The following is a 14,705-nucleotide window of genomic DNA, read 5'->3' on the forward strand; positions in this document are numbered from 1 at the left end:
TGGTGGAGGAGATCTAGTGGTCAATCCTCACTTTGTGTCTGTCATTGCCTTCATGCAATAATCTGTGTGACTGTTCTCACCGGGCTGGAGGTGGAGGGTGGCGCTGCAGGACGAGGTGCCCGTCGTGTTGGCTGCTGTGACGCAGTACAATCCGGCGTTATGGGGCCTCAGCTTCTTTATCAGCAGAGTGTGTATCTCGCCCTCGCGTTTCACCGTATAAAAAGCGTCGCTGCGCAGCTCTACGTTGTTCTTCCTCCATGTCACTGAGAAAGGAGAGGTGAAGAAAGAAAAATGTGACAGAATATGTAGAGATGTGCTTATACACATCTTTTATGAATATTCATAACCTTGCTGTTTTTTTCTGTGGAAAGAAATCCCATTTGGCAGCAGTACCACATGTTGCTGTTAGTAAATTTCCTTCCTTTTCCAGATTCTATTCCGTAATCCCTAGCTCTGAGCTGGATGGATGGATGAACCCTGAGGAACTCTTTGTTGCCATTAAAATCAGGGTTCAACTTTCAACTTTTGCTCTGAAATGTCTCAAACTACGATCCAAAGAGCAAACAGGAATGCCCCGAGCTCAGCAGAGAGTTGCTGGTGTACCTGTGGGTGCTGGGCTGCCAGTGATGATGCAATCCAGCTTGACCTCAGAGCCACTTGGTGCTGTAGTGTCATTGAGAGGTTTCACGAACTTCGGGCCCTCGCCTGGTTCTTCATCAGCAGACAGGTAGGAGTCTTCGGCTGAACCCCCTAGAAGAGGAGGAGGCGGTTCATTAAGAGCTACCCGGTATGGCCGAAAAGTTAGTTGATGTGCTGGAAAAAAGTCTGCGTGTTGATCCTGAATGTTTTTTTGCTTAGTTTTTTTTTTTGGTGTAGTTTGTTTTTTCTCCCCACATATAAAAAATTTTTTATCCATCCCCCTTTGACTGCGAGGCCCATGAATAAAATCCAGTACAACCAGATGCCTTGACTACTCCACAGACTAGATCACGTCCATTCCAGGGAACGGATGTACTTCCCTTTTCACTAACTTTCTTTAAGTGTTCTAAATTTGTTTCTTTGCTTTCATAAAAAATAAGTTTTGAATATACTTGTCTATTGCTTGATTCGTGTAACGTAATGGACCAAAAGACAACATTTTTACAGTCTATGTGTTATCTTACCCTGTTCTATAATTATCACTGTTATGACATCTTCAGGCCTGAGACCTACAGTAACACAGGATACTTTACATAGTTGAACGGTAACTTCACTCCACCTGCAAGCACGGAAGTGCTTGGACTTCTCGTCTTACTGCAGGACGTACTGGTGCACTTTAAAAACCCAGTCAACATTACCGTTTGCTGTTTTAACATGTCGGCACTACTGCTAAATGCCACCAGTAGCCACAAGGTTGGCATTTACAGTATGGCTAAAACCATTCAAGGTTTAAGTGTGTCAGAAAGCTAGTTTTTATACAGCTGATGAATGGCTGTAAAGCAGAAAACCAAGGATGCTGGTTCTGTGTGGAAATACTTCAGAGGGAATACATTTCTGATTTTGTTTGTCATTTTCATTACTTTTGTGGTGGGTTTGAAAAACACAAAATTTAAACCAAATCAAATGTATTCATAAAGCAAATGTAAAAATAGCAAGTTTACCCAAAGTGCTGTACAAAAATAACAGAGAAACGATAAGAAATAAAACTAAGACATAAAAAAATAATTAAAACACATGTCAACTCACACTGGTCCAACACTACAGAAACAAGATATGAGACTTAAAAACATGAAGCAATTAGTAGAATATTTAAAGGAGCTATAAGTAATACTGACACCCTGTGGCTCAAATTGGTACAACAACTTGCCAATCACAACAATGTAATATGCTGTTTTTAAACAGTGTGTTGCTGTTGTGAATTTTTACTTACACAGGATAGGAGATGATGTTGTATTTTTTTTCTATTCCTGGTCTGCTTCTCTTACTGGCTTCCATGTTTGCAGGCTGCTGCTCTTTTGCCAAGATAAAATACCAAATGCTGCATTATGTTTTGAGAACCCTGGGAAACCTCATACGATTGGCTCAGAAACCAGGAAATAAACACGGGCTACAGTCTGAACCGAGCTAGTTCTGGACATGACTTCTAGGTTTGAAAATAGACAAACATGACTAAGGCTCCATCCGAATACCCTTAATAATAGCTTCTAGCTCCTGCTCCTAGCTCCTGTTCCTTGGACTTCCTTGGGGTCAAGAGTAAGAACACTATCACAGGGAGCAAAGGAGCTTCGGAATGCTATGCAAATTTGGACAGCTTTGAACTCCGACATCTTCATGTAACGGAAACCCACACGGATCATGCAAGTCAAATTTGGGCCTACAGCCTTCCGAAAATGAACTACAAAGTGCCCGATCTCTTCTCTCCGGACATTTTCGTTAATTTCCATCAGGAGGCTGTGCTAATACATCATGTCACGTAACGAACTGTGGGATACTTAAAGGGTTCTTAAGGGACATCCCCGTGTTTCTAGTTAAAACTAGCTGCAAGAGGGAGCAAACAGACTACTTTTCCTACCTCCTTCCTTACTGACTGCTCTATTAAAACAGCATCTACCATGGCGACCACTGACACACTTGCGCTTTGGCTAAAGCTATAAAGGTATTCGGACTGAGCCTTAGACATAGTTGATGGAGAGGACAGATTGTTTATAGGGAATGTTACCTCCATCCCAGGTGACAAATGAGAGTGATTTAGGTTGATTTTATAGTAAATATTTTACTTATAGCTCCTTTAAAGGTGAGGTGCGGTTTGGGAACCACAACAGAAAAAGCTTAATCTCCTCTGAGTTTCTGCTGAGTTTTTGTGACAACTAAAAGAAACTGGTTAGCTGATCTAAGGGCCCACAAAGTAAGATAAGGTTGGAGTGAACAAGAGTGGTAAAGGGTAGCAGGACCATTTAAGCTTTTCTGTGCCAACGTTGGGATTTTAGAAGTAATTCTGTGATGCACAGGGTCCAGTAAAGGGAGGACCAGACAGGTGAAACGTCATGTTTGTGTGTCCCAGTTAAAAGAGCAGCAGCATTTTGCCCAAGCTGAAGATGCAATAGCTTAAGTTTAGCTATTTGCTATAACTGGAAGAAATTGTTTTTGGAAAGCAGTGCTGATCTGTAACTTAAAGTCCAAATTCATAATTCCCTTATTGCATAAGGTGATATTAGGCCTGAATAAATAAACAAAACAAACAACCTGTTTTGCATTTGTTGAACCTCAAAACTATTTTACTCATCCAAGCCTTGATGTCTTCAAGGGTAACAGTCGATGTAATAGGGGTTGGATGGCAAAAGGATTATTAGGTCTAAGAGGTAGGTAAATCAGCCAGTCGTATCTATAGCGGTGGAAGGAGATCCCATGTTTTCTAAAAATAGATGGAGCAGGTATGAAGACAAAAGGACCAAGAGGTGAGCCCTTAGGACCCCCACTAGAAAGGAGGGCTGAGGAGGACAGTATTAACGCTAAACCTCCTATCATCAAAAAATAGGAGCAAAGCCAATTCAATGCTGCAGCTTTAATCCCAACCCAGTGTTTCAAACGACAGATGAGAATAGTTTTCTCCATAATATCAAATGTGATGTTAAGATCTAAAAGCACAAGAATCACAAGACTGGAAAACTTTTACCGGGCCATAAATGCACCAAAAGTACCATTCAGTTAGGTAAAAGCTATTTTCTCCAATGTTTTTGAAAGGAATAGAAGTTTGGAGATTGCTCTAAAGTTTTAGCACACTGAGGTGTCGAGGCAGCATTGTTTTATCTAACAATTTACAACTGCTTGTTTGTAACCAACAGGGACCATACTGGAAGTAATACTACTCATAACTGCAGCTACTGAGGTTCCAATTGAAGGTAAAACTTCTTTAAAGAGACATGCAGGGATGACATCAGCAGCAGAAACCTGAAGGCTTCATTTGACCAACCACCTCTTAAAGTCGTTCTTGTGCAAATTCTCAGTTATCTGGGTCGCGGAAACAGCAAACAGGCCTAAATCAGAGGCAACCGGACCTTCGCTTAGTATTTCTTCTGAAAACTCTTCAACACCTATCCAGGAGCAACTTGTCGTTGGAGCACTGCTGAAAAAAACAGTGTTTCATACCAGTGTTGAAACTCATTCCAAAGAGATTACATCAGCAGTCTCATCATGATTCAGGTGACAAAGTACTCTGCTCACACATAGCAACAGCCTCTAACGACCCAGCAGAGTGACAGTGGGTCATTAGTTTGCATCTGACTTGGAATGGCCTAGGAGAATGAGGCCCATCCCCCATTTGCTTAAAAACAGCAGGGCTCCAACTGCAGGCTGCAAGGAAATTATTACAAATGACAAAACTAACTGGTAAAGTCCTACCTTCCCTTGGAGATCTTGAATGTCCTGTCTTGCTTTTGCGTACTCGAACCTCCCTTTGTCTGGTTTGATGGTTCTCTTTGCTTTGGCCTTTTGGACCTTTGTCCTCCATGGACTCATCCTCCACCAGGATCGTGGGGAGGCTTCCTTTCAAGGCCGAAGAGACCCTTCCCACCTCGGCCCTCCTGTTTTTCACTAAGGGGCTCACAGCAGGAGGGAGTGTCGGTGTCGGACGGTTGGGTCTGGGTGGATGTTGGGATGATGGCTCTCTCGCTGTTACTGGGCATGATCTCTTCCCAGTTGGGCCAGGGGATCCATGATGTGATTTGTTCTCCATCGTGGCATCTGTGCTTGAATCTATTCCCGTATCTCTGGAGGAGGATGAAGTTTTGAAGGAAGTGGGAAGAAGTGCATGTTTGTCAGCTGCTGGTAAGCTTTGCAGAGTTTTACTGGGTCGACGTAAATAGAAATCATTGCGTAAGGCTTACTAATGTGAAAAACAATAAGTACAACTAAAGCTTGATTCATTTTGTGAAGAAAAACAATCTATCAAAAATAAACAGCTCACATTGCTGCAGTGCCTTGCAAAAGTCGTATGTCACAAACACAAGATATGGAATGCAGAATGATTTAGATCAAAGCACATGTATGTGTTGGAATGGCCCAATCAAAGCCTAGAAGTAAACCTAATTCAAAATCTGTGGGAAGATTCTGAATCGTATGTCATTTTCCTTCCACATTACAGTTACACGTTACTTTGTATGTGTCCATCATGGTAAATCCCAATATTATATAAGAAAGTTTGCGGCTGACGTGGCACTATGTGAAAAAGTTGATGAGGATTCAGCACTTATGCAAGGGACTGTATAATAACACAGTTATCAATAAATAAAATCCTCTCTAACCTGATTAGACTTTTCCTGGTTGCCAAGGGTTGTCCTGGCAACTGGTGAACTGATGTCATTTCCATGGTAACCAAGCTTTTACCAAAGCTTTCTCGGGATGAGCCATTAGTCGTCTGTGCGGCGTTATCCCCACAAGGATCCTTACTTTGAGATCCTAAATGTCCGCCTGGGACCTGTGGAGGATGCTGGGATGTACGGTCTCGTTCCTTCCCTCCAGCTTTTCCTTTCTGCTCATTGGCCTCCAACTTTCGAACCACATGCTGAGGAATGGGCTCTATTTTTCCTGTGTGTATCCTTTCCTTCTGTGACAGCTGCTCAGTTGAGTATGCCTTCTTCAGGCTCGATTTTCCCACAAGTTTCTTGATCCTCTGGAGCTCATCTGCAAACTTGTTCTGGTAACTCTGAACCCTCTGGGAATAGGTTGTCTTGTCCTCCAGCGAGGAGGCCCGCTGCTGGAATGCTGTTCTCTTTTGGGACACTCCCTGCAGGATTTTTCCCTCCTTGCTGGGGCCTCCTGTCTTCTTTCCACTGTCATCTGAGTCCACAGACGCCGCCCCTCCTGGCAGATCCACACTTCTCCTTCGCTCCTCAAAGGCCAGCACCTTGTCAAAAATCTTGTTTCCAGCACGAGCCAGTTTTGGAGTCATGGTGACATTGCCAGTACCAGAAGACTTAGATGCTTGAAGAACTTCAGCTTTGTCTTTGTCAAGGTTTTTGCTTAATGTTGGTTGGGTAGAGGATGGGGGTGCATGAGAAGAGAGCCCCCGGGATTCCTCAGCAGTTTTGTTCCTACATGAGTGAGGATTTGGGGGGGGTGGAGTTGTGGAGTTAGAGATCAAGCAAAGTTTTGAGGATTTGTTGTCAAGAGGAGATGCAGATAAAGTTCGGTTTGATTACTTTAAGTTCCATATGTTTTGTCTGTGTTCTGTGTCTTGTGTCATGGCCAAAACATAGTGGTATGAGACTTAAAAATAAGTAAATGACAAATCAGACATGTATGACTTCCTAAGTGCATAATCTAAATACATTAATTCAGAAAAAAAAATCACAGTTTTAAAACAAACATATTCAAAAAGCAAGAAAAAGTAGCTCAAAAGTCATGCCAAGAACAAGCCTGTGAGTTACAAGATCGTCAACTCGTGATGACATTCATGCTAATACCAGCAACCCATGCATGCCACTGCAAACCTAGAAAGATAATCCAAACGTGAGGGGCTGCTCTAGAAAACATGCGCCGGATCTTTAAAAAGCCCTAATCAGTTAGAAATTAGTTAAATATCACAAATGTTGCACAAAATTTCCTCTCTAATGGCTTTCATAAATATTTACAATATGAACAGTGATATGAGCTTTGACTGAGGTGAACTGAAATCCAACAACAAAACAATCGGACGAGTCAAAGGAAAGTGTGATCAGTAAAAAACGATGGGAGGGAAATGAAATGAAAGAAACAAATGGGTCTATGGGGGATATACTATTGTGCAAAGTGTCAATCTGGGATTGGTGGCCAGTCTTTTAGTGGAATCCTGGAAATACCAAGCCATGTGCTATAAGGGCATGGAAAATGTTCTTCCTCTGTAGAGGCTGAACATGCTCCCATAGTAGTCGCTGCCAACAGATACACTTTCCTCAGACCCCTGCACGGGTCGGGCCAGGTTAGCATGAGACGCTCGGATTAGAGGTTCCACACCGAGGTGACGGATGGGAGCCGCCCCCTCAGAGGGGCCCCCGCTGAAGGCTTGCCTTGCTGGGTTTGTGGGGTCCAAATGTGGCCCCGGAGGACGGGAGCCCAGAGCCCGGAGCTCTCGCTCCACCACAGGGTCATATGTGCCGGGGAGGGTGGCCCTGCGATCTGCAGCATCTGGGTTATAGTCCATTATCCTTCCTTCCTCACCTGCGGAGTCAGAGGGCGAGAGATGAAAATGTAAGTCTAGGCCATTTTTTTTTTTTGTTGGTAAAACAGCATGTGGCTACTGGTTAGCGTTTATTCTTCATTCTGGTTCGCACAATAAACCGTGTTAGGTCACAGTGGTGCATCATGGCAAAGTTAGTTAGAATAAGATGTCCTTGGACACCAGCGAGAAGCAATTCTATTCTATTCAGTTAACTTACACTGCGCCCATTTAACAACAAGTTTCCTCTCAAACCACTTTACAAAACAAACAGATCCAAAATACAAACATAATTTGATCAATCCATTCATAAGTACAGATTCAAAGTCTAGCATACATTCCATGCTGATTCTAGTTTTAAAACACAGGAAATGTCACGAAGACAAGTGTCATGGTAGATCTAATGAAATCTCTAATAAAGCAAAATGGGATTGTTTAAAGAGGTGGTTCACCACTCTAAAGGACTCCAATGTGGATCACAAAAAGAACAACTGGTGGTGTCTTAAAATGACTTGCTTGGTCTACTTGGATAATTTTTCTTTTGAAGGCTTGCAAGATATTATCATTAAGTAAGAAAAAAAGCCTGCAGAGATAAACAGCCGTTTAACTGTCTTTACAAACCAGCAAATACAACTGAAACTGGACAGGAAACATTTGGGCAGAGAGCCACGTAAAGCAGGCCTCCCTCCTCGCAAATCAAGAGATGATTGACATTTTAGTGATGAGCAACGGAGACAGAAAGACAACAGCAGCAAGAATAAAGATTTGTCAGCAGCTCGGGTTAACTAGGGAGCTCGTGAAACAGCAGTGGGGGTCAAGGATATAAAACGTCTGACTGCTTGACCGATTGAGTGAACTGACTCAGCAGGACCATCAGAAAGCAAAAGACATCAGCATCTCACTTTCTCAGAAGCCTCAAAGGCAAAATACTTGAAAGGCTTATATTTAAAAGTCCTGCTGCCCAAAAACTGTTTAGGAGGTTGAATCATCCATGTCGCTCTTACATACATTTTTATACTGAAAATGTTATCCTTTTCCAGAGTTGATAAATGATAGATGAACCGATGTATGTATGTATGTATGTATGGATGGATGTATGTATGTATGTATGTATGGATGGATGGATGCAAATCTCGTTTAAAGCCTGAATTATTTCTCTTGCTCTAATTAATCAATTAGAATTAAACCCCAGCTTGTCTCTGTGTAAAAGATTATTTAGCAAAAAACTAAATATATAAGAAAAAAGACAACATTTTCTCTATTAAATGTGATCACATTTAATTTTCTTGTTTCTAGCCTCCCGAGAAATAAGATGAAAGAAGGAGCAAACAGGGAGAGAGGAAAATTATATTCAGTCTGTCAATACTTCCAATCTATTCAGACATCCAATTTCCTGGTTAGAAATGAATTGTGGGTGTTTGTTGCACTTCCACATTTTTTTTTTTTTCCATCTTGGCAATACAGACATTTCTTTGAGGTTGAGACTTCGTTAAATAGATAAATAAGAGGAGCAGTTCTACGTTAGTTTCAGATTGATGTTTTCTTGGTGTTTTCTTGCATTATCACCCTGTTTTCCTAACACATACGTACAGAGTACCTGCTCCCTGTTGGAAGCTAGGGCAGTGTGTCACACCGTCACATCACAGCACAAAGGATTAGAACGTATCGAATTTCATCCAACAGACATCAATGGCAACCTCCGTTAAATCTATCAATCCACACTCAAGCATAATTTGATGCAAGTATGTTTTTGGCCACTAGTCCGGTGATGCAATAAATCCTGAGCAATGTGACAATAACAAATGTTTCCAGAGATGTTACATTTGCAAAGGCTTGCACTCTGGGCAAACATTTGCAAGCATTGGCTGTTTGAAGCCATAAATCTGTATGTATGCCAGCCGAACAAAAACGTCAGGATGAGCTGAAACAGCTAAATACCTGATGGTCCTTTGCGTCCAGCTTTGTCTTGGTGCCTCCCGGGCCCTTCTTTGGTTTCCATCTGAGGTTCGGTAGTCTCATCTTCTGTCGTCTCAGAGTCTGAAACAACGTGACGGGAAAATGGAAATAACTAACTATTCAGGAAAGATGAAACAAGCAAACTAAGACAGAAAGGTAAAACCTGTTTTTTTTAAGGACCCATCAAAAAATACATGACAGTGAAAGAAATTATTTAAAACAAAGTCGATAATGGAGCCATAGATATAAATATGAAGTGGTGACACACCAATATTGGTCTTTCTCCTTAGAAATGACGAGTAATAAATTCAAACATACACTCGTTTTCCCTATCATTTTGTTTTTATTATTTAAACAAAGCTACATGTAAATGTGAAATAAAGTTAAACTATTTATTAAATGTAAAGAAAATACATTGAGTTTGAACAATCAGGCAAAGGTGGGAAGAAAAGCTCAGATCTTTAAACTTCTTTATAGTAATGACAGCATAAAGGCCATAAAGCCAAACTTGTGATTAAACATATAAACAGAATGGATACAAACATGCAGTGGCGGTTCTAGACCAAATTTACCAGGGGGGCCAAAGTGGGGGCCAGTGTTTTTTCACAGGGGCACAGAACAAAAAAAAAAATTCAAAACAACAAAATGGCAATATTTAACTGTGTAATAATATTAAGTGAGCCACTTGTGGCTCTGTAACTGCAGGTTTCAGACCCCTGATCTAGAAGTTGAAAACTTTGCCCCCAGCTCAATGCGGCTAAAGCTAAACGTGAAACATCTTAAGTTTTAAATTCTTTTTAGAGTAAAGCTGTATAGGTAAAAAATAATATTGGTCAAAGGGACCAATCAGTTATGGTTTCTTTGCCATTGCAAATAATTATGAGAAGTTTATTTAACATCATGCTTTTAGTACAGGGGCCATAACAGGGGCCAGGGCTATTTCTACAGGGGCATGGGCCCCTGTTGGCCCCTGTCTAGAACCGCCCCTGCAAACATGATGGCAGTGTAGATTTGGCGGTTCATGGGCCGGTTTATATTTGTATGGTAAACCAAGTTATTTCTGTCAACCACTGTGATTTTCCCTAAAATTACTCTTGCTCCTTTTAATGACATATCAGATATATATTTGGATGTTCTGCAACAGATATGGCCTAGAGTGGCTCTACACCTCCCCCATCTGTTACTGCCAGTTGTCAGTCAGCTGTGTACTAACATTTTTCCTAAACTTTAACACTCGTCAGAAAGAGTCACAATTTTGGGGAACTGTTTGTAGTATGAAAAATCATGAAGAAAGTCACCTGCAAACAAAAGCAGTGATCCTATAACCTTTAAGAAATGTAGCAGTGATAACACAGCTGTCCAGTTTCATGACGTAAACGTTAGATACTATAATACTAGGAAACTGGTAAACCAAAGGTTAACTACAAGTTATGGGAGATAGAATGCCACTGAGTGTAATAAACAGCTGACTTCAGGCTCCATTCCAGAGTGGTTACAGAGAAACAACTATTACTTTAGCTACAGCAGTCTCTTTGTTTTCCAAAAATGAAACGAGGTTATGGAGAGACTTTAGGAATTTTAAGTGCCATAAAATTGTAAAACTATATTGTTTTTGCTCCAACCGGCCCATTGCTGAATTAAAGTAATAAAAACAGGTCCTAGGATAACAGACACCACAGACAGGGTGAAAACCACAAGCCTGTGGCTCAGATGACAATTCATCAAAAGTGGAAGAAGAGTCAGGAGACAGCAGATGGATGGATGGATGGATGGATGGATGGATGGATGGATGGATGGATGGATGGATGGATGGATGGATGGATGGATGGATGGATGGACGGATGGATGTGGAGGAGCAGAGTAAGGGAAGGTGGCAGCAGACAAATCAAGACAGGAAGGTTTACCATAGCTTTGCTTTCGGCAGGAGCGGAAAACTTCGCTTCCATAGTGGCAGCAAGAGAGGGCAGACGGGAGAGCACCGTTACTATGGAAACCAGCATCTCTCTCACCCACACGACCAATCCTCTTCGTACCCATTAGAGTCTAAAAATCACCAGCCACACTGCTTGGTGGCTGACAGATATGTTTACTGGTTAGAGAGCCTGTGAGAGAGGAGGAGGACGACAACCACAAAATAGGTTGCACCTCATTGCGCCTTACATCAAGCCAAGACCCTGGTTAGATCATTTTACGAAGTAAAGATAAGAACAAGCCAGTGTGATATAAGCAATCACAATTAGAGAGAGTGTCTTTTCGGTACCTCTGGGTATGTAGATCCACCCGTCTGTATATAATGAACTTAAGCAGTGGGAAACTACCCCAGCGATGTAAATACGAGGAGACCAGGAAGTTTGAATTGTATCACAATGGGACGTGGAGTTTTTTTTGTTTTGTTTTTTCACATTAACTTTCTGCTTCAGGTTTGATCATAAGTTTCACAAATATTGCCAAATATCAGAAGAGATAGATGTTGTCCACTTGTGGATAGTCTTTTTTTGCTAAGAGGCAGCAGTGCAGTACAGTACAAAAATACCACTTTGTGGGGGTGGATGTACAATAACAAAACCCACTTGTGTGCAGTCGAACAGCAAAACATACAAATATACTCAGGCAATAACAAATTCTGTGTGCCAAATAAAACGTGCTGCAGTAAATATCAGTGGAAAAAACATGCTGATGAAAGCTAAACCGAGCGGGAGAACAAAAGACTACAGCAATTTTCCAACAGAACCCCCCAAAAAACAAAACAAACCACAAAAAAAAAAACAGGAAACTCTACATTGTACAGCAGGATAAGCTCATACTGACAACACACCATGGGTGAATCTGCCAAATGTCCGTGTGGAATGCCCAGTTCTCTGCAACAAGATACACAAGCACAATTCATTATTCATCAGCAATTGCAGCAAAGGACTAAAATTTATGTAGAACTAAATTATATGTCCCCAAATTAGGACAATTCCATAAAGTAAATTCACATAATCATGTCCAATCTCACTGTTTAGCTGTCTGGAAGGGAAATTATTTAGTTGCACGTACACAACACACCTTTTCCTAGTTTAGCTGAACAAAATATATAAAAAAAATTTAGTTTCTTGATAAAAAAAAAAGTTAGGACACCCTTGGCCGTTGTCACAAAGATTCCTAAGACTGAAAGTAGCTCTTAGATTCAAGATTGCTTACTGTAACCTGTAAACTGCGTGTTACTCTGGTAAAATTCCTTTCAGGACATACTCGTACAGCTTTTTTTTTCACATTAGAGCAATAAAGATAAAAGATAAAAAAAAGTTTGTGTCAGAGTCTGAGGGCTTTGATATCAGTCCCTTCGTAAGTAATATAAGCCGTGTTACATAGATTAGTTTATTCCACCCTTCATGAATCACAAGTGGTGAGGTAATAACATGCTTTTGTGCAATGATTTTGAGGCTACATTTACAGAAATGTACAATTTATTTACCTGAGACAAGAGTGTGCAAATAGGCAATAACAGTACAGTGATTGTAACGTATGATGGACTTTAACATATTTAATGTTAGATTGATTATAACTTATGGTTGTAACATATGATGAATATTTCATGGACAACCTCTCACCAGGGGTGTATCCCCCTCTGCTGAGGAACTGCGGCAATAGCAGTGGAGTAATTTTAACATATATATATATATATATATATATATATATATATATATATATATATATATTAGGGCTGGGCAAGTTAACGCGTTAATTTCGCGTTAACTCATTAGACTATTAACGGCGATATTTTCTTTAACGCGCATTAACGCATGTTGCTCACATGCTTTTATTTTGTGAAGGTCTGTTGCTGCGGTGTAGGGGTTTGAATCAGAACAGTAGGTGGCGATAATGCGGCAATAACCTCGCTGTCAGCCAAACCTCGGATTCAGAGGAACAAAGGTGCTGGCTGGAAAAAAACAAAGCCGACATGCGGAAGGCGGTGTTTCCCGCAGGAATTTGCTTAGGCGAGGCGGTGAGTTGGCGAACGGAACAAGTTTTGTACGGAGCGGAGCGAGGTCTGCATCGACGCCGTCGGTGAAGTCGCTTCTCGTTTCAAAGTATCCATGTGTTTTTGCCTGTTTTTCCCTGCCATTCACTATATGCACGCGAGAAAGCAACAACAAAAAACCGCGAGTTAACGTCAAATAAACGCAAGCAACGCAAGCATATCGAGTTAGCAAGCATTTCAGTTTAAAGTTCTTCCAGCAACGAATATGACAGAAAGAAGCTAGTTGTAACCACTGCCAAGTTAAACTTTGGTATTGAACATAAAATGGTAATGCTGCTCCCTGCTGTTACCTCAGAAATTGCCTGTTTTTGGTAGATTTTTTCCTCATAAAGAGAATTCCCTGTCAGTGGCAATAAGCTTTAATTTATTATTATTGCTATTTTTTGTTTTACATGTTTAAGTTGAGCTTTACACTAAATATGTGTTACTGATAAGTGCTACAAATGTTACAACCCTTTTGTTCATATGGCAGCAGAACATTAAAATAAAAGTGCTCTTTACACTACTTTTGAATTCATTCTTGGAGTTTGTAAATACAATGCGATTAATCGCGATTAATCAGGCAAATTATGCGATTAATCGCGATTAAATATTTTAATCGTTGCCCAGCTCTAATATATATATATATATATATATATATATATATATATATATATATATATATATATATATATATATATATATATATATATGTTGGACTGCAATCTCCCATCAGGGGTGATAGCCCTCACAGCTCTTGGAAAGAAGCTGTTCCTAAGTTTATTCGTTTTGGATTTAATGCTTCTGAAGCGTTTACCTGATGGGAGAGGGGCAAACAGCGCATTGACTGGGTGGGTAGGATCAATGTAGATGTGTCTGGCCTTTCTTTGGATTTGTTCATTATAGATTGAGTCCAAACCCTGCAGACGACATACCACAATCCCCTGCGCTGTCCTCACCATCCATACTAAATCTTTCCTTTCCTGTATTGTGCATCTCCTATACCACAGTTATGCTGAGACATATCACTTTTCCCATGGAAGCTCTGTAGAAGTTTTTTTTAGCAGTTTAGTGGAAAGTCCAGTCCTTTTCAGTTTCCTAAGGAAGAAGAGCCATTGTTGGGCCTTCTTCACCAGGTGGTAAGTGTTCACAGTCCACGTCCTTTATTCTGTCCACACGTTTCACCGCCTCCCCATGTATGCAGAGAGGAGCATGTTCAGTCTTCGTGGACCTACTGTAGTATATTATTACAGCTCTTAAAAGACAGTGTCACACCTAGCAATGGGGTTAACCACACCTCCTCATTAAGATAAAAAATTCTGTCATTTCCTTCCTCAGAGATGCTCTCAGCTGCTATCTGAATCGCTCTGAAGCTAGGACTGCTGGGAAGATGTTTTAGGGGTTTCTTGATTTTACAGCAGGTCACCCCATAGCTTTTCAATAAGATCAAGATCTGGGCTTTGACTAGTCCTTCATTCGCAGGCATTCCTTTGTGGATTTACCAGTATGTTTTGTCACACTGAGGGATCCAGTACTGCTTCAGCTTTTGTTTTAGAAAGACATTGTCACATTTTC

The 14,705-nt window shown here is 41.0% G+C and overlaps 1 protein-coding gene across 10 annotated transcripts in view; it reads right to left on the reverse strand.

The window, feature by feature from the left end:
- spega (striated muscle enriched protein kinase a) overlaps positions 1–14,705 on the reverse strand; it is a 101,787-nt gene that overhangs the window by 47,726 nt on the left and 39,356 nt on the right. For 3 of the 10 annotated variants that reach the window (XM_036128201.1, XM_021314458.2, XM_036128203.1), the window contains 8 exons: positions 11,943–11,985; positions 11,032–11,066; positions 9,110–9,208; positions 7,023–7,173; positions 5,280–6,068; positions 4,378–4,745; positions 604–750; positions 81–263 (listed from right to left, as the gene is read on the reverse strand). In XM_036128201.1, coding sequence (XP_035984094.1) covers positions 81–263; positions 604–750; positions 4,378–4,745; positions 5,280–6,068; positions 7,023–7,173; positions 9,110–9,208; positions 11,032–11,066; positions 11,943–11,985 — 1,815 coding nt within the window. Of the gene's footprint in view, positions 1–80; positions 264–603; positions 751–4,377; positions 4,746–5,279; positions 6,069–7,022; positions 7,174–9,109; positions 9,209–11,031; positions 11,986–14,705 lie in introns of all 10 variants that reach the window. The other 7 variants (XM_036128202.1, XM_021314462.2, XM_036128205.1 and 4 more) reach the window with 4 other exon arrangements.

Source organism: Fundulus heteroclitus, chromosome 24 (genome assembly GCF_011125445.2).
Source record: "Fundulus heteroclitus isolate FHET01 chromosome 24, MU-UCD_Fhet_4.1, whole genome shotgun sequence".
NCBI classification, from domain to species: domain Eukaryota; kingdom Metazoa; phylum Chordata; class Actinopteri; order Cyprinodontiformes; family Fundulidae; genus Fundulus; species Fundulus heteroclitus.